The following is a 21930-nucleotide window of genomic DNA, read 5'->3' as shown; positions in this document are numbered from 1 at the left end:
ATTTTATATTTGTGTCCACGACGGTTCAAACTATGTATTAGTTTGTGGAAAACCACGTTCCCAATTATGTTTTCGTGTAAACCACGTTCCAAATTATGTATTAGTTTGTGGAAATTGAAATAAAAAGCCAAAAAAAGTAATTTAAATGTTTGGGGGAGGCGTTTGGGGGACGCGGCTGGGGAGCGACGTCCCCCAAACGCGGCACGAACAAAACACGTCCCCCAAACGCTCAATCCGGCGCGGTTTGGGGGACGGTTTGGGGGACGCGACTGGAGATGCTCTTAACTTGGTAGGGACTTTTAGGGTTTGTTTTATTCATAGGAATATGAAAATCATAAAATTGAGATGTTATTGCTAGTTGGATTCTATAGAAAGATGAGTTGTGTTTGAAAGTGTCAAAGAAAATTTTCCATGAGGTATGATCTAATGTTTTATTCCTATATGATTTGCACTATAAGATTTCTATAGGATATGTTCCTATAAATCAAACAACTAGTGTAGAAAAAAATTCCAATAAGATCTAAATCCTACACAATTCCTATACGAATCCTATGAATCAAAGAAGCCCTACCTTTACAACTTGTTCCAACCTCTTCTATCTTCTTCATATTTTGGGCTATCTGATCTCCCATCAAAATATTTCCTCTACGGCCTCTTCGTTTCACTGATCATGCTATTCATTGGTTATAAGTTTCGAGGAATACATAAACCCTCACGGGGCTGTAACCGCCATAACCGTCTCCCAACCTCTTGATTGATAGAACTATGGGCTAATCGATGAGCTTCTACATTAGAGCATCTAGATTCATGTTTGAACACCACCACTTAAGAAGAACGCGTCGTGTCTTTGATGTCCCTTGTAATCATCCCATACGCACCACTATAGGGTTGTTGAAGGTTGTTAACTACTTCCAAGCAATTTGTCGCCACACAAATTCAACGAAGGTCTCTTGTGCCAATGCTAGCGCCTCTCGGCAAGCTAATGCTTCAAGCATAGCTGGGGTATAGAAGCCTTGAACTGTGATGACCGAGGCCCCCAAGAACACCCCAATCTCACTTTGGCACACCACTCCTAGCTCTCCTTCCTCCGTAGTCTTGGTTGTCGTTTCATCTGTATTGAACTTCGCACAACCTGGTGGGGAAGGTATCCATCTCCATGCTGACCCAACCGAGGCGATTTCCCGCTGTCTCCCACCCGGAGGTTGAACTTGATCCAACTTGTCAAGAAACCTTCTAACAAACATGATCGCTGACAAAGGGCTCTGTTGATCTCCATCATGGATAAGCCGCCATCACGCATAACAAATCTCCCATAGAATTACCACCATCTTGCTAAAAGTAGTGTGATATAACATCTTGATCATTAAGAAAAGCCATTGCTTGGTTGTCGGCTCCGCAGTCGTGGACATGTGGTGAGTGTTTTCCTCGTCAGCCAGAGCCCATACACAGTGTGACATCGTGAACTCGATGAGGAGTGCCGCTAGGAGTCTTCCGCATCACATATTGAACATATGCTCGACGTAGCCATATTTTGATGATGTCGTACGTCTCCCTTCGGAAGAGACCATCGAGCTAATCATCGTAGGAACAGACGTAGCTTGGTAGGGACCTGAACTTTCCATAGGTTCACCTACTTCCTTTTCTTCTTCTTGCAAAGACCATACATTTGTATCCTCCCCGTACCAATTCTTTTGACCAACCCTGTCTCATAGCATCCCTTCCCTTGACTAGAGCCCACTAAATCTGGCAAGGATGTCCACCTAGAGGCGCTGACAGTGCAGTATATATGTGCTTGGGAAGTATAGTGCCTTTAGGATGCGTACTCTTAATGACTTCGGGTCTGAAGAATCCTCCATACTTGGTTGCACATGACTTCCCACAAAACCGAATGTGTCTTCTTCTATACGAGAAGATCGGGGGGCAATCCCTATATACCGACCAGGTCGGCACTGATTTGGTGCCGCATATCCCAACATTGTTATGGGACGGCCCATAGATCGCGGTTTTTTTAATTTCTCGCCTAAATTAAAAAAAATTCTATCTGTTTTTTTGGTTCTTTTCTTGTTTTACTTGTCATGTCTCGTTTTTGTCGGTTTTGGAAAATTTCCGGTTAAAAGACTTTTTTTTTGAAAAATGATCATTTTTCATAAATTGTTTAGTGTTTTAATTTTTTTCAAATTTAAATTGTTCGTATTTTTAAATATGGTTAGATTTGGAAAGTTTTCAAATTGAACTTTTTTAAAAATGTTTAAATTTTAAAATATTCATATTTAAAAAGTTCAAACTTTGAAACAATTTAGTTATTTTTAAAAATTTGAAACCATTCGAATTCAAAAACTGTTCAAATTTTGTGAAATATTTTTTCTCAAAAAATGGGGTTTTAAGGGGCAGAATTTAAAAAATGAAAAAGTAAACAGAAAAGAAAAAACAGAAAAGGAGGAAGAAAAAGATAAAAGGAACTTACGTGGTGGGATGGGGCCGCGGCCCACTAAACTACGCGGGTCGTGGGGTTGCGCGCTGCCTAGAGCGGGGTGGGACGGAGCTTTGCAGAAATAGGCCTTTTTAGTGGTTTGCTAAAAAATGCCGGTTAATCTTAGGTGAGCCCAGCAAAGACCTGCTGACATGAAAGAAGAAAACTTAGTAGAGCCCAATAAGTGTGGCCCGTAGTAGCTTATTATTAGCCAGGATTTCCTAGGCCATATTCCATTTGGATTCCACGGCCGGCCGCGTAGGTGGGCTGAACGCTCCGTTCGTGCGTTTCGGTCGATCAAACCGCCCCCTTCTCGTAAACAGCGGAGTTAATCATCAAATCAAAAGAAAAAAAAAACACAGCGGTGTTGCTGTCCTGGAAAACAAAAGGGGAGAAACAGCAGAGTGGCTTTTACCGTCTTATTACCGAAGCGAGGGATCATCTGATATTCTGATCATACCCCTTGTAGTTGCAGGAACACACATGGGGCGGGTGCGCACGTGAGCACGCACCGACCCACGGTCGACGGGCAGAGCATATCTCGATCGGTCTCACCCTGCACGTACATCTCCTCGTAAAAAAACCATACCCCGTTTTGTCGAGGCCTGATCCGGTCTCCCCATACCTTGACACGCCGCATCTGCGGGGAAGGAAGGATCCGATGGACTCCACGCACGAACCGCACGCACGCACGCACCATCTAGCAACTCGTGCCAAAAAAATTAGACGATCCTCTTGAATGGCGCAAATTAGGGTAGACCAAGTCCGCACGGTACGTGCACTGCTCCGTCGATCGTCTCTACGGCGACACGTGCGGAGTATTACGTAGTAGAATAGTAGTGGTGCTACGTGCGCGCGCCATTAAGTGTAGGCAGCACGTGCAGCATGCTCCGGCCAGCCCAGCCTCTTCAAAGTTCAAACGCAGTGTTGACAGGAGTTGATCGGACCAAGACCGGAGAAGCGATACACGGTCGAGGTCGAGGCGGTACGTGGTGGCTCGTTTTTAGCGAATGGGAGCTAGCCGGCGATCGCCGCTCGCCGTCGGCACGTACGTACGTTCACACTTGACACGAATTCATTCACATCTGCCTTATGTGCACGTGCTCGCTCAGCCGGCCGGCCACAGCTAAGCTACATCTTGCACTCGTCTCTTAGTACGTACGTGCGTACGCACACACGCTCGCTCGCGCGTCATCGAGGCGAGTCTGCCCATCACTCGTAGGTATCTGCGATGATCGGTCGATCGATATCGATCATCGATCCCCGGTGTCGAATGCGGCGCGCTGTCGTTTTCGCGGGGAAAACGACGCGGGATCACGAATCCTCCCGCCGGCTCTACCCCGGATTCAGATCCATCAGATATGGGCATGCAGCAAACACATGATAAGCAGCATCATCACGGAAGAACGTAATCGATCGTGGAGCCGAAAACCCTCTCTCCCGCCCACGCCGGTCTCATTTTCTCCGGCGGCATGAGTGCGTGCACCCAGCCGGACCACCAATCATGATGCGGGCATGTGCCCGTAGATTATTCGGCACAGTGACACATATGGCTACACACATGATGATAGATCGATGCAATTTTTCTCCGTTTTTAATAATTAGAGAAAAGATAATCTCAACGTTTCGCAGGCTGGGAGTTTCCTACTAGTTGAGTACATAGCATAGAACTATCACTTTACGCGCAAAATTCTGAAAAACTACGAGTTTACGTTTCAATTGCAAAAAAATTACCACAATTCGTTCCAGTTGTTCCAAGTAGCACTGATTGCGAACTGAGACAAGAATGGCCCACTGTCAGCGGTGACGTGGCAAAAATTATCTCAACCGAACTGGAACTCACATATCAACATAATTTTAAAAATAGAAAACTAAAAAGGATATATTTAAAAATAGAAAAAATCCCCGTTGACCTCATCCAGCCAGACCAGTGTTCGCCAGTTCACGGTCGCGCCGCCCCCTGTTAGAGGCCGCCGGAGCTCCACGACGTCCCCCACGACGAGGTCGCGCGCGGGGAGGGCGTGCGACCAACGCCCGTCCCGCTTCACGGTGGCGTGCTCCGACTGGATCTCCTTGAGCGCCTTCTCGGCGTTGCTCTCTTGCCAGACCCCGACCACGGCGTTGACAATGAGGACGAGGAAGATGACGAGTGGCTCCACGAAGGCCTTCGCGCGCGCCTCCCCGCCCTCCGCGCCATCGTAGAGCGCCAGCACGAAGGAGACCACGGCGGCCGCCAGCAGGATGTGGACCAGCGTGTCGTTGAACTGCTCGAGGACGAGCTTCCAGGCGGAGGGAGGGGCATGGCGCTCCAGCTCGTTGGGCCCGTGCCTGAGGAGCCGGGCCGCGGCCTCGTCGGAGTCCGTGCCTGAGGAGCCGGGCCAGGCACTCGGTCGGGGTCCGCGCCCACGCCGGGAACGGCGGCGGCGCGTCGGGGCGGGGCTCGCCGGATCCGGCCTCGTCCTGCCCGCCCTTGCCCGCGGTGAGGAGCTGCGACGGTGGAGGCTGGGCCCGCCGGTGATGGGCCGCGTCGGAGGAGAGGAGCGCCCACCGCCGGGGAGGGTGCCGGCGGTTGGCTGCAGCGACGACCGGCGGTGTTCGGGATCCAGTTTTTTAATTTGCAAATTTAATTTTCCCCTTTTATTTATTTGTTTTGATTTTCTAAATTGTGCTGACACGTGGGATCCACTTTAGCTGAGATAATTTTTGCCACGTCACCGCTAACAGTGGGCCATTTTTGTTAGAAATCGTGTCAATTCGCAATCAGTTTCGAATAAGTGCTATTTGGAACAACTGGAACGAATTGTGGTAGTTTTTTGCGATTGAAACGTAAACTCGTAGTTTTTCGAAATTTTGCGCAAAATGTAGTAGTTCTATGCTATATACTCCCTACTAGTTCTATTATTGCTGCAGGCTCCATGGTTATGCTTTTTTATTCTATCAACTTCATCTTAATTTGTGGCTTACTGCACGTGGAACTGTGGAACCTGGACCCATGGCTAAGTAGATAACGGAAAAAGGGAAAAAAAAACTCTACCCTAATATGAATTCAGATCGACTAAGGTTTAAATGTAGATTATACTCCCTAACTACTTTTCCCGAAAAGGAGGCCAAGGGCTTTTTTTTTCTGCGGGAAGTTCCCCCCTTGCGGGGGAAAATATATTAAAGCTAAACGAATTTCATCTGGTCCTGAACGGATCCAGATTTTAGAACAAGAGAGAGCGCGACTCAACTGAGCCAGATTATGGCTCACACAATTTATTTCTCTACTAATGTGTGTAACCTTACACACCCTACCAGAACGACAGTAGCTCTTTACTTCATTGACAAGGCCCGCCATCTTCGATCGGTTAACAGCATCATCATTTATCATCTGTACTGCCTCTAGGCAATCACACTCCAGGAGGATCGGCCGATCCGTCCATTGCATGGCTAGGTATAAGCCCTCGACACATGCCTTCAGTTCTGCTTCAAGTGGACTATCACAACCTTCCAGGAGCCGACATGCAGGGAAAATAATCTGGCCCTGATCATCACGCAAGATCATACCGGCACCACCTGAAACATCTTCAGACACCCATGACCCATCCACATTTAGTTTTGTCCAACCTGGACATGGCCTGGACCATTTAGTTGGGCAAACTTGCTTGCATTTCAGGGCTTGTTTCTTCACCTTCCCAGGCATCATATGATCATACTGTACGACCACCTTCCCTTTTGTCAGATCTGCGTACGCGTATTGCTTGATGCATAGAAGGGAATCGACGTAGTTGGACAGGAACCGCCGAGAAACTTCGATTGGTGGCGCCGGTTTATGGTGTACAACTATAAATGATTACTCACCCGTCCCCGTTTATAGAGCTTGTGTGTATTTCTAGGTTATCAATTTTGATAACATGATATTAAATGTACATAACAAAAATAATTTCATTACAAAGTAGAACATCTGATCTTTCTCATGATATATATTTTGTAAGATATATCTTGTATTATAATGGTTTAATTTACAATCTATGGATACGTGCACGAACAATGAACCGGAAAATAGGGGGTACATAATGCTGACCATCGTGGAACATGACAACCCCTAACACGTATATGGTCAAGCTAGACACAGGACACAAGATCTACATGTGCCGTTGAGAAGATGATATCCTTCGAGGTTGTCCACAAGATCATTGTCATCACCACCGCCTCGTCTCATCTACCTACCCTGCTGCTCCTACTAGGCCACATAGACGACCATGAACGGAACGATCATCGCAATGGTTACACGAGGCACATATCGGTTCATGACTAACAATCGACCTCGTCGTCGATGACAAGCAACTCCGACTCCGACAAGAAGATTCATAGGAGAAGTATGCATGGCTTGCGCCTTCGGAGCCTTTGAAAATAACCATCCTCCATGTGTCAGTATCACCACCTGGACCTCATGGCGTACCACAATACGTACTAAGACGCATCAAACACGCCGAAAGAACGCGCTACTGACCCACACAACAGGCCACCGCTCAACTCGCCACCGGCATTGTTACAAATAGATTGTCATGTCAAATGGACCCAGGACAACCACCCTGGCCGGCATGCCAAGCTTCCACCGTCAACGACAATCGAGACAATACTTCCAAGAAGGTCAGCAAGACAAACATGCCGCCAATTTTTCACTGTAAGAGGGGAACAAGCCCCCCTTCCACCTAGCTTTGACCACGAGGAGGGCGAGAGGCAACATTCATCGACGTTGTTGATGGTCCTAGCCCAAAGGCAAGACGGGGTTTTCACCTAAGCTCCCATCACGCTTTTCCGCCCTAGGCCCTAGTGCATCAACCTACTAGATCAAAGCATGTCGATCCACCATTACCTGCCAACGTCCAACTAAGCATGTACACATGGGATCAAAGTGCTACACGGTGCCGAGATTAACCGCTTAGGGGGGGGGGGGGGGGGGGGGGATCTACTATTTAACACCTTAGGATCTGTTTGGGACAGCTCCACTTCGTCAATCCGACCGTGGTTGCCATCAATCCAATTTGACGCATAATTTTGTATTACTTATTGTTTTCTCCGATTATCTCTAGTTTTTTTACACTGTAAAATTTCAAATCGAGTTCAACCCAACACAGCTAAGCAATCACCAATTAGATTAAACTTTCAAAGGTTCCTATGACATAATCGACTAATCTGTTCTTCAAGGTGAGAAACGCACTATGTTTGTAACAACCATACTGTATTCCTAGTTGCTTGTACTGTAATGGACGATGGACCCTCCAACTACACGACAAGAGGATTACGGTGCAAGCTAGTTTAGCCTTGGTGTGACACCACTTCACAAAGCCAAAGCGCACCCTTTTTTCCTTTCTCTTTCTCAGCGTTCTCTCGTTTGATTCGATTCTTTTCTGAACCCCAGTTAATTATAATTCGACCTCTTTGTGCAGCCACGGCAAGGAAGGATATAAAAAGGTTGCACGGAGCACCTATGGTTCGTTGTCGTGCGTCGAATCCGCATCAGGGGAAACGTCATTAGCACACCACTCATCTTGTAAAATAAGCCCACTAGGCTCCAAGCCGACTGGCCCCAGGGGAGTTCATTGGATGAGGCCCATTCGCTGTTGTTCCTTAGAGCATCCCCACTCGTTGGCGTTCCCCACGCCCAAATCCGGACGAAACAACCGCTGGATTGGACGAAAATAAATCGTGGGGAGTACCGTCTTTCCAGTCGTTCACCCGGAGTTCGGCGGATAGAGTTTAAATTCAAACAAACCGCCGTCCCGCGCTACAAGTACGGCCAGTTGATCGGCAAAAGGAGCAAAAGGATCAGCCACAGATCGGCGATCGGAGGGAAATTACACGGAGACAGGCTCGTCGGTAGTCCCGGCCGGCACGGCGGTGTCCGACGGACCAGTTTCCTCACACGTCGTGGCCGAAGCGGCTGCAGCGGCCGACGATGAAGCAGCCGATGGGCGTGGACGCCGGCGCCGCAGTCGACGAGGTAGATGGTGAGGCAGACGAGGTAGGAGCCGGCGGAGACGACGAAGGACTGGCCGGAGTGGCTCGGAGGATGTCGCTGCGGTGGCCCTGGTACCAATTCCTCGTCTCCTCGTCCATCAGTTCCATGTCGCCGCCGCCCATGAGGAACGCCAAGTCTGTGTTCCTCTTCTTCGCCGCCGCCATCGTCTTCAGCAGGGCGATCCGGACGCCTTGGTTGGCGAGCATCTCCCGCCACCTGCCGTCGAACTTGTCGTTCCTCCCATCGGCGTGCGTCCTCAAGTCGGCCCAGCACTTGTCGATCGACGCCTGCATCCTGTCGGCGGGATTGCCCGTCTTTTTGAGCTCTTTGAGCTTCTTCTGGCCGAGTTCAGGGCGCCCTTCCGCCGCGCTTGCCGCCGGAGCGTCGGGGTTGTACTGCTCGGTCTTGCTCTTCGAGAGGGTCGTGCGGACTTCCTTCCACTTCTCGCACTTCTCGAGGCGGGCGTAGACGTTGAGGAACTTGAACGGCAGGCCGGTGTCGTCCGTGTACATGTCCAAAGCTCGGCGCAGCTGGGGAAAAAAGAGCACGGCGATACGGGTCAGCTAACGACGATGTACCTCGGTGATGCAGGGTCGACGGAGCATACCTTTTGCTCCATGTCGTGGCCGCTGATCGGCCGTTTCTCGCACTCCTCCTGTATGCCGTGCCATTTGCTGCACGCCGTCTGCATGAGCCCCCAATGGGTGGCCATTGCCTTGTCTCCCCGGAACACGTTCATGTTCGTCTTGTTGAAGTAGGGATCGACGAGAGTTTGCGCTCCTCATACGCCTGCTTCACTCGAAGCCAATATGTGTCGAACGACTGATTGGCCCCGATTATGCCGTTCATGGACACGACCTTCCAAGCTTCGGCGAGGCACTCCTCTTACTTCGGCGTCCATTTGATACGCGGTTCGGCAGGCGGCGAGTCCTTCTTCCTCTTCTTCTTCCCCTTCGACAGGTTGGCGGCGGCTTGTGTTGGCTCTTCTTCTTCCTCGTCTTCTTCTTCGACGGCTTGGCTTCCGTCGGCAACATCCTCCCGATGCTCGTTGCGCGCCGCCACAGCGGCCGTCACCCTCTGCTCCTCTTGCGTGAAGAACCCTGGGCACGCAGCGGCGGCGGCCATGAAAAACCCCGGGCTCGCAGCGGCGGCGGCGGAGCCGGAGGTGATCATCTCGTGGATCTCCTCTTCGTTCGGCGCCGCCATCGCACCGAACGCGTGCGGCCCTCGTCGCATGGCCGGCGAGGTGTCCTCGAACTGGCCGCCGACGTCAAGCTCGGGCGGCGATGGCGTGGGCCTGGACGGTTGGACGTAGGCGCCCTCTTGGAACACGGCAGTCGGCGACGGCGAGTACAGCGAAGGGGAGAAGGACGACGGGGAACTGGTTGTACCTTGCGTCGGCCATTGGCCGGGGAACATGCTGCCGCCGCCCATGGCCATGCTGACCATCCTCGCTTGTTCGTCCTGGGCCGCCGCCGCCGCCCTCTTGGCGGCGGCTCTTTTCACCCTCTCCGCCCTGCCGCTTGTTTCCACGTCACGCCGTTTCTCGTCCGCCGCCCACTCGGCGTTCGACATGCCCGGCGGCTTCGTCTTCTTCGCCCGCTTCTTCCTCGCCGGCGCTCTCGGCGGCATTGTGGTGGACGAGAAGACGAGGAGGAGAGTGGGGGTGGACGAGAAGGCGCCGCCGGGAACTGGAGCTGGGAGACGAGGAGATTGGGGAATTTCGGCGGGAGAGAATGGGGATATGCAAGCAAATTGGAGGGAATGGGGATATGCAAGCAAATTGGAGGGAAAATCGACATGATTTGGTTTTCCAGTCGCCGACTACGCGGGTCCACACGACGTTTCGCGCCAAAATCTTTCGTCCGGAGTCCCCGAGCGCGCCCCGGGGTGCCGGGGATGGCGTGGGCTCGCCGGATGGATGAAGGGCCAAATCCGGACGAAAACGAGGAACCGGGGGCGCGACTGAGCCGAATTTCGCCGTCCGGATGGAAAAAACGTCGCTCGGGGGCCTCGTCGGGGGCACGAGTGGAGATGCTCTTAAAGATTAAGGACGCGCGTACGCTGCAGCAAAATTTGCCTCGTGCCTAGTTTTTCTTCTAGAAGCATGCGATCTTGCTTTGTTCATACCTGGGCAGTCTGGGACCCATCCTTTTTGTGATCTTTTTAACTACAGTATAACGATAGACGCTCATGAACACACACAATATGCATGTATAGTTCACCATATAAATATGTGCATGCGCATATGTTCTACCCAATTTTTTTTTCTTGGCCGGAATTCCGAAATTTCACGGAAACCGTAAATTCCATTACCCCGAGAACTATTCATACCATTCAAAAAAATCCGGTTAGTTTGAATTTAAGTTCCGATTTGTGCTCAAATAGGCAAGGTATGCGACTTCTGTCATAACTCTTTGTGTTTCCTAGTGGTTATACGCGGATGATTTGAGCGCTCGTACCACTGCGACAATCAAAAATCTATGCAAGATCAACGTAGGTAAAATTTATTTGTTTAGTGACAAAAAAATTGAATTCAAAATTTGTTTGAATAAACTCGGATGAAATAAATCCGAGATTTCGCGGTAACCGGATTTTCCGGGGTACACCGGTTAAAAACTGTAACCGAGAAAAAAAAACCTTGGTTCTACCTCTTCTTCTATAAGCATCTATGAGAGATCGACTAATTTGATAGTTTTTGAGGTTGATGAAGTCACAACAGACGTCTCGGCATAGTGACACACCACTAAAAGATACTCTTATTTCTACAAGTTTTTGTTTGGCAACTAAGTACTACATCTAATTCAGAATAAGTATATATTCCAACTTGTGTTACTGGTACATGATCCTTATCCCTAACTGGATACCTTTTACCAAAACCATAAGATAAAATATTACGTTGAAATTCGAACAGAAAACAAAGTGAAAGTTAAGCTTTAGGCCAATCAAATTTTGCTAAGGGAGGAAAAAGAGGCATCGCATTCGCATTCTCCCATCGAAAATGGAAACCACCGAGGCAAAAGCTAGCAGCGCATCACCTCCGTCGTCTTCCTCGTGGTGGGCCCCACGCAAACGCACGGGACCCACGTCACCATCTTATCCCCCACCCGTCGGACGGGCTCATCCATCCCAAAACCACAGCCGCACGATCAGGATCGCACGGCTGAGAGGCCGTTCAAACCTCCATCCGCGTCAGGTCAAACGCGTGTCCGTGCCCCCGGCGTCACGCGTGCCGTGGCACCCGCACGTGATGACGCGTCGAGCCGCTGCGCCGTCCGATGCCGATCTGACGGCGGTGGGGTGTCGTTGGTAACGGCGTGAGGTGCGCGACGGCGACGGCGTCAGGACGCGGGAGCGCTGACCGCCGTGACGGCGTCAGGCGGTCGCCGTCGGGTGGTGGCGAGCGTATATAACCCGTGCCCGTGGCGCGTTTGGGGTTTGTTTTATTTTTCTCTCAGATACTTAATTATCGCGCACACGAAAAGAGGAGGAGGGCGCAAGCGAGAAGGGATTGGGACACGAGAAGCAGGAGAGAGGGAGAGGATTGCTGGTGGCGGAGTTGGATCATCGGGAGGCGTCGTGCTGCTTGTGCGGATCGGAGGAGGTGAGAGCTCTCTTCCTGCTATGCTGCTGTAATTCGTGCAATTGTCGTGTGCCTTTTTGGGGTATTTTTGGTTGGTTATTTTGAGGTTGATTCGGTGGTTCGGGAGGGTGGTCAGGCGGGATCCTGAGCTCGTTCCGTTCAGTTTTTTATGGTGGTTTTGGTTCTGTGAGTCATGTAGCTCACGAATTTGTTGGGGATTCGTGTTGGTTCGAGCCAATTCGATCTGTTCCCTGTCTCAGCCGAGAGCATTTTGCTCCTGGCTTCGAAAGAGGACCTCCGTTCTGGGGATCAAGGTGGTTATCCTGTGGCTCCGGGGGCCGCTTTGCAGAGTAGCGTTGTATTTCGTTGCTAATTTCATACTGCCGCGTAGCTGGACATGGCTTATCCGGTTCGTCTCATGGGCACTAATCCGGCCGAGATGTACTTTTCAGGTTATTTAGCTGGACAAGTCACCCGGACATTCCAGATTGAGATAATTTCGTGCCCAAATTTAGTTATTCTCTTGTTAGAAATGGTACCATCCGCTCCAACTAGTTTCTGTGGAAACATGGATGCACGCATACAGTAGATTGATGCGGTAGCTCCAAATAGTCACAACTGTTTTTCCCTGGGAGGAGAGGAACCACAGGATTCATCTGTCTCCTTGATTGGGACATACCTCGGAGAAATATCTTATGTTCCGCTCGATTAGTCAATTGACTTACCTTTCCTGACGACAATTACGAAGAGCGCTCTCTTGCGACCTAAAGTCCCCGAATAGATGAACGGATCGAGGTTATTCCTTGGGAGAGCGTCACTAACAAAATTTTAGCATGTTCAACAAGCGTCCAGGATCACACAAGTTTCACACCTTAGCTTGCTGCACATGCTACACAAATTGGCTTCTTGTTTGAGTGATGGAGGTGATGTTGATTCCACACGGTCTGAGTGGTCAAACTTCTTCTGCTAGTGGGTGGGGCTCCTTCTTAGGAATTTACAGGAAATTCAGCAGACAGGACCAGTAGTCAAACCAACGAGGTTGGTCAAGCGTCTTCAACCAACTAGAGAATCTTAGGGCCTGCTTAACATTGGTCTTAGTCGGTTAGTCCTGCATCCACTGAAGGATCAATGTCCATCCAGTGGCACAGTTCTCTTAAACCAACTAGAAAACATTCGAGGTTGCCTAATTGTTAGGTCGGTCAGTGGATGTGCTGAAGGGATGGGTAAGATATGTGATCTTGTCCTGTTGTTTGTTTGTCATACTGGAGCACCTTCCTTCCTCTTGTAGTCCTTCAGTTCTATGCTCAGTTGGAACGGGTTAGTCTTTGGGTACCATTGGAAGCCTATGATCATGGTTAGATGAGATCATTGTCATCTAGACTGTGGCCTACAAGGGCCACACTTGTCCTGTTGTTTGCGCTCTCTTTCTAGATGATGGCACAGGCTGGAATTTATTGACAGCATTCTTTGACACACCCATGATTGATGATTCTTTCTTTGCTTGACTTGCTCGAGTGTGACTTCTGTGGCTGTCCTTTAAGTTTGAGGAAGGATAGATCCATTTAGATTTGTAGGAACTAGGGAGATGATGGGGACATTTGAGAGAGAATGGTTTGGTTTATGCAGAATTCTAGAAAGCTCCTTGTTAAATTGGTATTATATGCATAGTGGAAGGGCAAACATATAATGCTCTTGTATATTTATTGGTTGATCTGTGAGAGTCTGAGAGATCATTGATGCTGATGTTGAGAATTTACCTTACACTTTTAATGGAAAATTTGTTCTGGTATTAAGGGACTCCAGCTTCATTTTAATATTGTTTTGCTACTTAATCTTTCACCTTACAGTGGACAGAAAAAATATTTTATTTAGTAATGCTACCCAAATATATCATCTTGATGCATCATTTACTAGATGTGTTATTACTTTATGATCATAGTTCACCATTAAATAACTTTATGATCATAACGAACTGGCACATAATGTTCAGTTATTTCCACCTATATGAATGCATATATGTGAACTGTGGAGTGTTATATTAGTCTTACTGATTATGATGTCTGACATATCTGTACTTCGTCTCTGCTCTTGAATCTGCCTAGCATGAAAGCCCTTGGGATATAAATACATTTTTATTTTGTACTGCTGGATTTTGCAACATTCACCTGATGCCTGTGTGTTTTCCTTATTTACTCTGATATATATGCTTAGAGCTGCACTGATAAAGTAAAATGTTCTAGTCTGATTGTTTGTCTTGTCATCTACCATGGAATAAACATTTCATAGTTTCCTTTCTTTTGTTATGTACAGGTCATGAACAACTAATCAACGTTCATTTATTATGGATTTGCACCAGTTATTTAAGTACAGATTGACTGGTGCTAACGTCTTGTACCAAATTCCTACAGAGAACAACTTAGCAAACTCTTCCTGGCCAACTACTCCACTGAAGTTAGAGTTCAGCAACTCCCCATACACCCCTCTTTCTACCCAGCTTGAGTGTGACAATTTGTCTGCTCTTAGCAACACCCCAGATAACCAGAGCTCTTCTGAAACTATTTCAGCCCAACCAATCTCCCCGCTTGAAGCAGACAGCTCGTACATAAAGGCAGGTAGCCATCTCCGTGAGAACATCCAAGTGAAACCTGATCAGTTGTATGCAACATCAAGACATAATATGCAACAGACTTTACGTGATATTGAGACCGTTCTGATGGCACCTGATGCTGATGATGCAACAACGAGCACAAAGCATGATTTTGAGGAAACCAAGCCTACTCAGCTCATGAGGCAGCGGTCGAGGACATGGAGCCATGAGTCACGACAGCCTTTGACAGGAACTGTTCGGCCACAATTTGCATCTGGTGGATACCCCGCGGCAAGCTATGAAATTCGTCCAGAGAAACGGCAAAGGGAGCTAAGGGAGGATCCACAACTCATTGTGAAGCATCTATTAACCAGGTGCGCGGAGGCATTAAGTGAGGACAGGACAGAAGAGTTCCAAAAGCTTGTTCAGGATGCTCGTGGGCTTGTTTCAATTAACGGGGAACCAATCCAGCGTCTAGGTGCTTACCTACTCGAGGGTTTGGTTGCTAGACATGGAAACTCTGGTACAAACATCTACCGTGCTCTGAAATGCCGGGAGCCGGAGAGCACGGAGCTTCTCTCCTACATGAAGATTTTATACAATATCTGTCCTTACTTCAAGTTTGGGTACATGGCTGCTAATGGGGCGATTGCGGAAGCATTGAGAAGTGAGGACAAGATCCACATAATCGATTTTCAGATTGCTCAGGGGACTCAATGGATCACACTGATACAAGCACTAGCTGCCAGGCCTGGGGGTCCACCTCATGTGCGGATCACCGGAATAGATGACCCGGTTTCAGAGTATGCCCGAGGTGAAGGTCTGGACATTGTTGGGAACATGCTGAAAAGCATGTCTAAAGAATTCAAAATACCTCTGGAGTTTACACCTCTACCTGTCTATGCTACTGAAGTCACAAAAGAGATGCTTGAGATTAGACCAGGTGAAGCACTTGCTGTCAACTTCACCCTCCAGCTTCATCACACCCCAGATGAGAGCGTGGACGTCAACAATCCCCGGGATGGGTTGCTCCGGATGGTGAAAGGGCTGTCCCCGAAGGTGACTACGTTGGTGGAGCAGGAATCGCACACCAACACGACACCTTTCTTGACGAGGTTTGTGGAGACCATGGATTACTACTCTGCCATGTTCGAGTCTATCGACGCCAACTTGCCTCGAGACAACAAAGAGAGGATAAGTGTGGAGCAGCACTGCCTGGCCAAGGATATTGTGAACATCATCGCCTGTGAGGGGAAGGACAGAGTGGAGAGGCACGAGCTCCTTGGCAAGTGGAAATTAAGGCTGAGCATGGCTGGCTTCAAGCCTTACCCGCTGAGTTCTTACGTGAACTCTGTGATAAAGAAGCTTCTAGCGTGCTACTCGGACAATTACACGCTGGACGAGAAGGATGGGGCGATGCTCCTGGGCTGGAAGAACAGGAAGTTGATATCTGCCTCTGCATGGCACTGACAAAGGTATGTTCACTGGAAGAAGAAAAGAAAAACAGAGGTTATACACCGAAGTCCCTGGTCTGCTTTTCAAACTCCCTTCGATGTACCTGTACATGATGATGTACCTTCCGTGTTTTGCGTAAATGTAGACCAGGAATTAAACATTGACATTAGATTGTAGAAGTTGTATGATAATTACAGTTTTTTTGCGCTTCCGTGTATTCACCATTCTCTCAGTCCATGATATCTTGGATGTAATTTTCTTGGCATGCTCGTGTTGGCCAGCAAAATAATTCCATTGTGGAGCATGCTCTGAGAATGTAGAGTATTCCTTGGGGAAGTTGATTTTCTGTTTCCTGTGTCATTACCATTTCATGAGCAATTTCCTGCAATATCAGACTTTGTGCAGAAAAAAATGTGTTGGGGCTCTGGATCAAACTGTCCAATTCTGAAGGTGTTGTGCATTCTACTCTAGTGAGTAGGAGGATGCTCCGCATATATATTGCGGCTGTGTTGCATCGTGCAGGCGACACGAATCATTTGTCCCAAACGCTCGACGACAACGTTTTTTGCGCTTACTATATTCCGGGCGGAAGCGGCACGGCGTCAGTAGCACCAAAATTCACAAGCGAACAAAATGGAGTTTAGCTGATTACCTCAAGTACCACGGCATACATCCCTCCAAAGTCCAAAGTCCCAAGCTATAGAGGTTTTCTGGTAGGCCTAAAGCGCTACTCGGTCAGTTCATTAAGGCCTGGCTAGCATTCTGCAAAATTTTGGGAAGTCTCTGGCCTTGTGACCAATGTGGCCAAGAGCTCCATCGTCCTCATCCAATGCGCCAATATCAACTTGGAGGAGATTCTTATGAACTTCCCGACGACTACGACCCCCTTCCCCATTAAGTACCTGGGGTTGCCCCTCTCCCTCGGAAGACTTAACGGGTGGACCTTCAACCCTATATTGACAAGGCGGTGGCTCGTCTCAACCCATGGAAAGGAAAGTTCCTGAATCACGCCGGATGACAGCTCTTGTTAAGTCCGTGTTCTCCTCCATGCCAATCTTTTTGCTAACGGCTTTAAAGGCTGACAAAGGCATCCTCAATGCCTTTGCGAAGATCAGTCGTGGTATGCTCTGGGCCTGTAAGGAGCCAGTTAGCGGGGGGAAATGCAAAGTCAACTGACAAAAGGTCTACCGCCCCAAGGAGCTCGGTGGTTTGGGGGTCTTGGACCTGGAGAAGTTCTCCTGGGCCCTAAGGCTTCGTTGGTTATGGTACGAGTGGACGGCTCCTGAGAAACCTTGGGTGGGCTCTGAAACCCCCAACGACGCATCCGACCTTGACCTCTTCAATGCGGCTACGCGTGTCACCATCGGAAACGGTGCCAAGGCCTCCTTCTGGTCTTCTTCTTGGCTTCATGGCGCCCCTCCAAAAGACCTGGATCCACTTATCTTCAAGGCTTCCAAGAGGAAGAATTGAACGGTCCAGGACGCCCTCGCTGATAACAACTGGATCTCGGACATTGCGGTCGATGCGTTCTCTGTCGAACACATGGAGCAATATGTCCGCCTCTGGGAGCTCCTGGCAGATATCCAGCTTCATCCGGACACTGGGGATTCCATTACTTTGTCTTTGACCCCTAATGGGTGCTACTCAGCCAGCTCCGCCTACAAGGTCCAGTTCCTCGCCTCCTTACCATGCCAGTTTGGGCACATCGTGTGGAAGACCTGGGCCCCTCCAAAGTGTCATTTTTTCGCCTGGCTCGCGGTCCAGAATCGCTTATGGGCCGCCGATCGCTTGGCCAAACGCGGATGGCCACATCATCCTACTTGCCAGCTCTGCCGCACCTCCCCTGAGACGGCACGACACATTCTCTTCGAGTGCCGCTTCTCCAAGCGTATCTGGACGGCTGCGGCCTCGTGGCTGTCTTGCCCAGACCTCATCAGTAGCCTTGGAGAGGGTAGGCCTAAAGTCCTGGACTATTGGCTGGCCGTTTCGAAGACCACCACCTCCTCCCCAAAAGGCTTACGCTCGGCTATTACGCTTATCACTTGGGAGATTTGTAAAGAGAGGAACGAGTGGGTTTTCAACAATAAATCCTCCCTTCCATCGGTGGTCATGCATAGGATGAGGGAAGAGGGGAAGGATTGGATTCTTGCCGGAGCTAGAAACCTGGCGGAACTTTTAGGCTGATCCTTTTTTCCTTGGCCGGGGGCGGTGTTCGCCCCCTTCCTCCTTTTTCTGTTTTCATGGCTCTTGCCATACCCCAATTTGCTTCTCCTATATCAATATAAGGCAAAGGCTTTTTTGCCCGTTCAAAAAAAAAGTTCATTAAGGTGTGATTTAGTTTAGTTCGTACATTTTTAAAGTAGCATCACATCTATCGCTGCCTATTCGACGGTACCTCGGAGGAGGGTTCCTCACGAGGGGAGAAAGAAATAGGGGCCATTGGGCGGAGAGTCCTCAGGACGGTTGTACGCGATTTACCCAGCTTCGGAACACCTGCTCGAGGACAGGGCCTACTGCTGCTTGTTTGGAATTATATGGGCGCTTTCGCGTTGTTACAATGAGTTGTGGTTGTGTCTCTAGGGCTCCCAGGATCCGGCTTATAAAGGCGCACGGATCTAGGGTTTACATGGAGAGTCCTAGCCGGAATACAAGTTGCCTAACTACGGAATATTACATTGCCGTGCACGTCAAGGATCCGCCTTCCATCAATGCCGTACTAGATCCGGATACTTTATGGGCCTCCACGGATCCGGCCTCCTTCGTAGGTCGGTTAGGATCCGGCTCCCTGCTCCTGGGCTGGACTTCATCCATCGTGATCTACAGCAACTGGGCCGCCCGATGGGCCTCATGCCACATCACCATCTGTGGGCCACCCGGGCTTGCCGGATCTAGACCATGTCGTTGATATACCCATAAAGTATACCCACAACAGTAGCCCCCGAAGTTCTCCGAGATTCATCATCCCCCTGACTTCATTCAGCTCGGATCCGAAGAGAATCTTGAAGAGCTTCCAAAACTTACTTGTTTCCGTCTTCATTCAGCCGGAAATCATTTGTTCTTTGGTAACTGTAACTTAGTAGATTTCATGCCCACGTCGTGCTCAACTTCCTCTTTTCCCGCGCTAAATTTTTGGAGATGCGAATCTTCAGCCGGAAATTTCGGCGGTGCACAGTTAGGTCACCACTGCGTCGTTATACCGCTTTGACCTAAGACACGTGGCGGCCATCCAACGGCACGACCGTTCCGTTTCCACCGTTGGATCCGGCTGACGAATCTCCGCGCGGGGTCTATAAATACCCCTCGCGACCGGTAACTTCCATTCTTTTCACCGCATCCTCACTTCATCTTCTTCCTCCCGACTGCGCCGCCCACCGGATCTCAACTCCGGCGAACGCTTCCGCCAGAGAACTTCGCCCGCTGCCGCTCCAAGGCCGTCCTCGACCTGAGATCATCGCGGTTGATCAGGAAACTCGATCCGCCGCCGATTCATGGTCAAGCGGAGCTTAGTGCACCAAGTTCGGCGACCTCATCTTCGCCAACGCGACAAAGAGCCGCCACGCCATTAACGGTACGTTCGCCGGACCCGTAGAAGAAGAAATAGCTTAGACTAGTTTAGTTCCGGCTACTCAGATCATTTCACCACATGCATGCAGCCGAAAACATGTCCCTTAATTCACCTAAATGTACTGGTAGTTCTCCGAATAGCCCAGAACCAAGCTCACTGGAACCAAGTTGTCCGGAACCATTAGCTTTCCTACCACCACATATTTCCGACACCAGGTTAGCTCAACCTTTCTCCGCATCTTCCAGCAACGCACTAGGTCGGATACCAACTCCCCAAGAAATCCAAGAAGAACTCGAAGGTCAAGCAAGAATGGCCGCAAAGGTGCTAGAAGTGGAGCAGAAGAAAGCTTCCAAGGCCCGGACCCGTGAAGGTGAAAAGGGGCAGTGGTGGTCGTGCGAGATCAACGACTCAGAACTTAGAGAACTTCAGAACGAGGGCATGATTCCTCCGCAATGGAGTTTCATGAAAGACTCCGTCACCCCCAAGCGGGATTCGGACGAACGCGTCCTCACGAAGGCCTGGGTGGAGCGCGGTCTGTCACTCCCATGCTCTGAATTCTTTCTTTCCGTCCTCACCACATACGGCCTCCAACCACATAACATATGCCCCAACTCCTATCTCCTTCTCTCGAACTTCGTGACGCTCTCCGAAGGGCATCTCGGAATTCGCCCCGACATCCGCCTATGGCAATTCTTTTTCCGCGTCAAAAAATAGACGAAGGAAAAGGCGATGGTCAACTGCGGAAGCATGACCTTCATGCTCCGCCCTGGTAGGATGTATCCGCCTCACTCTTCTCATGAATCCGTTCGGTACTGGAACGCCGGATGGTTTTACGTAAAGAACATCCCAGTTCCGGACGTCCACGACGGGCTACCCAAGTTTATCAACACGCCTCTGGAGAAACTAGCCAGCTGGAGCTTAATCTCCACCCTCGCTCAATTTCCGATTCTGGAAAAAGCAGCGCGGAGGATTTCCTGGTTAGTCCACGACGGGCTAACCGGAACTGACCTTACTCTCAGCTGGTTTTCTCGCCGGATCCAACCACTGAAGTACAACCCACGACTGATCTGCGAGTATACCGGGGTGGAAGATCAACTCTGAGTTACCCGCGACAATCTGTCGGCGGATTCTCTCAAAAAGAGGATCAAGATGCTTGTGAAGATTACCCGGGGCCAACCGATCCCGGAGATAGTGAAAGACATCAACATCAACAACTAGTGTCCTCCGGTAGGTATTCGTACCTTAGTCATTTTAACTTCTCATATTTGAAGTGTTTGTTAACTTCTCAATTTTTTCCTCTCCAGCTCGATACTTTGGCGGAGGAGGATTTTCGCAGTATACTCAGAGTTCCTGTCAGCGGCGACGCAGCGGAGGAGGATCCGGAGGACAACGATGAGGAGGAGGAGCAAGCACCCAAGAAGGTTGCTCCCCGAACCATCAAGCGTCCCCGCGCCAAGGTTTCCGGCTTCGAAGCTGGAGCCAGCGGCGAGGCCTCCGTCAAGAAAGCCAAAATAAAACCACCCCCGCTCGACTCGAAGAAGGCGGAACGCAATCGCCTCAAGATGTTGTCCACAGCAGGAACAGGATCGCGCCCGCTCATTCCCGGCGCCACGTAAGTATCCGAGTTCATACCTCTTTTTCAACTTGTGTAATTTTTACTTATATATTTCCTTTGCTTGTTGTAGGAATCCAACCACCACCACCACACGGGCCAACACCCAGAAGTCAATCATGAAGTACATGAAAGCATCTCTGGCTGTTGGTCCCCTTACTCCAACTCCGCCAAGCACCTCTCACGCAGCTCCCCAACCATCTCCGCCCAGAGCTCAACTTTCGCCCACGCCCGCTACCGAAGCTCAAGTGGAAATCATTCCAGTGAGTAGCGATAAGGCATGCAGAGGGAGCTCCGGAACAAAGCGACCTGCTCTAGAGGAAGCTCAGGTCCAAGGTCAAGAGGAGGTGGAAGTTAATTCCTCGGAACAGGCTGAGGCTGCGGCTAATGATGCCGTCGGATTTCCAAAGAATTTTGGCGATACGACCGACCTTACCTCCACCCCCAAAGCATATGCGACCAAGTTTTTCAATAAACTTACTGAGGCGGAGAAGTGGGATCTAGAGCAAGATCTACTAAACGCCATGCTCAACAACGCCTGGGGCAAGGCTGACGTTGAATCGTCGGAGATTCAAAACTTCAAGAAGGAGATCGGGCAGTTCTGCGACCAGCTCCTCGTCAAGCGCAAGGTACCTCCCAGTAGCCCCCAAGTAT

At 49.7% G+C, this 21930-nt stretch overlaps 2 protein-coding genes across 2 annotated transcripts; both read left to right on the top strand.

Moving 5' to 3' along the window:
• Nucleotides 1–11936: 11936 nt before the first annotated feature.
• Nucleotides 11937–16445, top strand: LOC127333201 (chitin-inducible gibberellin-responsive protein 1). Its single transcript, XM_051359540.2, has 2 exons — nt 11937–12078; nt 14368–16445. Exon 2 carries the CDS (start codon nt 14399–14401, stop codon nt 16112–16114), a length of 1716 nt encoding a protein of 571 aa, XP_051215500.1. The 5' UTR covers nt 11937–12078; nt 14368–14398; the 3' UTR covers nt 16115–16445.
• Nucleotides 16446–17641: 1196 nt separating this feature from the next.
• On the top strand, nt 17642–18283 carry LOC139835537 (uncharacterized). Its single transcript, XM_071825394.1, has one exon. The coding sequence runs from the start codon at nt 17642–17644 to the stop codon at nt 18281–18283; it is 642 nt and encodes a 213-aa protein (XP_071681495.1).
• The last annotated feature ends 3647 nt before the right edge of the window (nt 18284–21930 follow it).

Source organism: Lolium perenne, chromosome 2 (genome assembly GCF_019359855.2).
Source record: "Lolium perenne isolate Kyuss_39 chromosome 2, Kyuss_2.0, whole genome shotgun sequence".
Classification (NCBI taxonomy): Eukaryota; Viridiplantae; Streptophyta; class Magnoliopsida; order Poales; family Poaceae; genus Lolium; species Lolium perenne.
The sequence above is the reverse complement of the archived record's forward strand: the minus strand, read 5'-3'. Positions and strand labels throughout refer to the sequence as shown.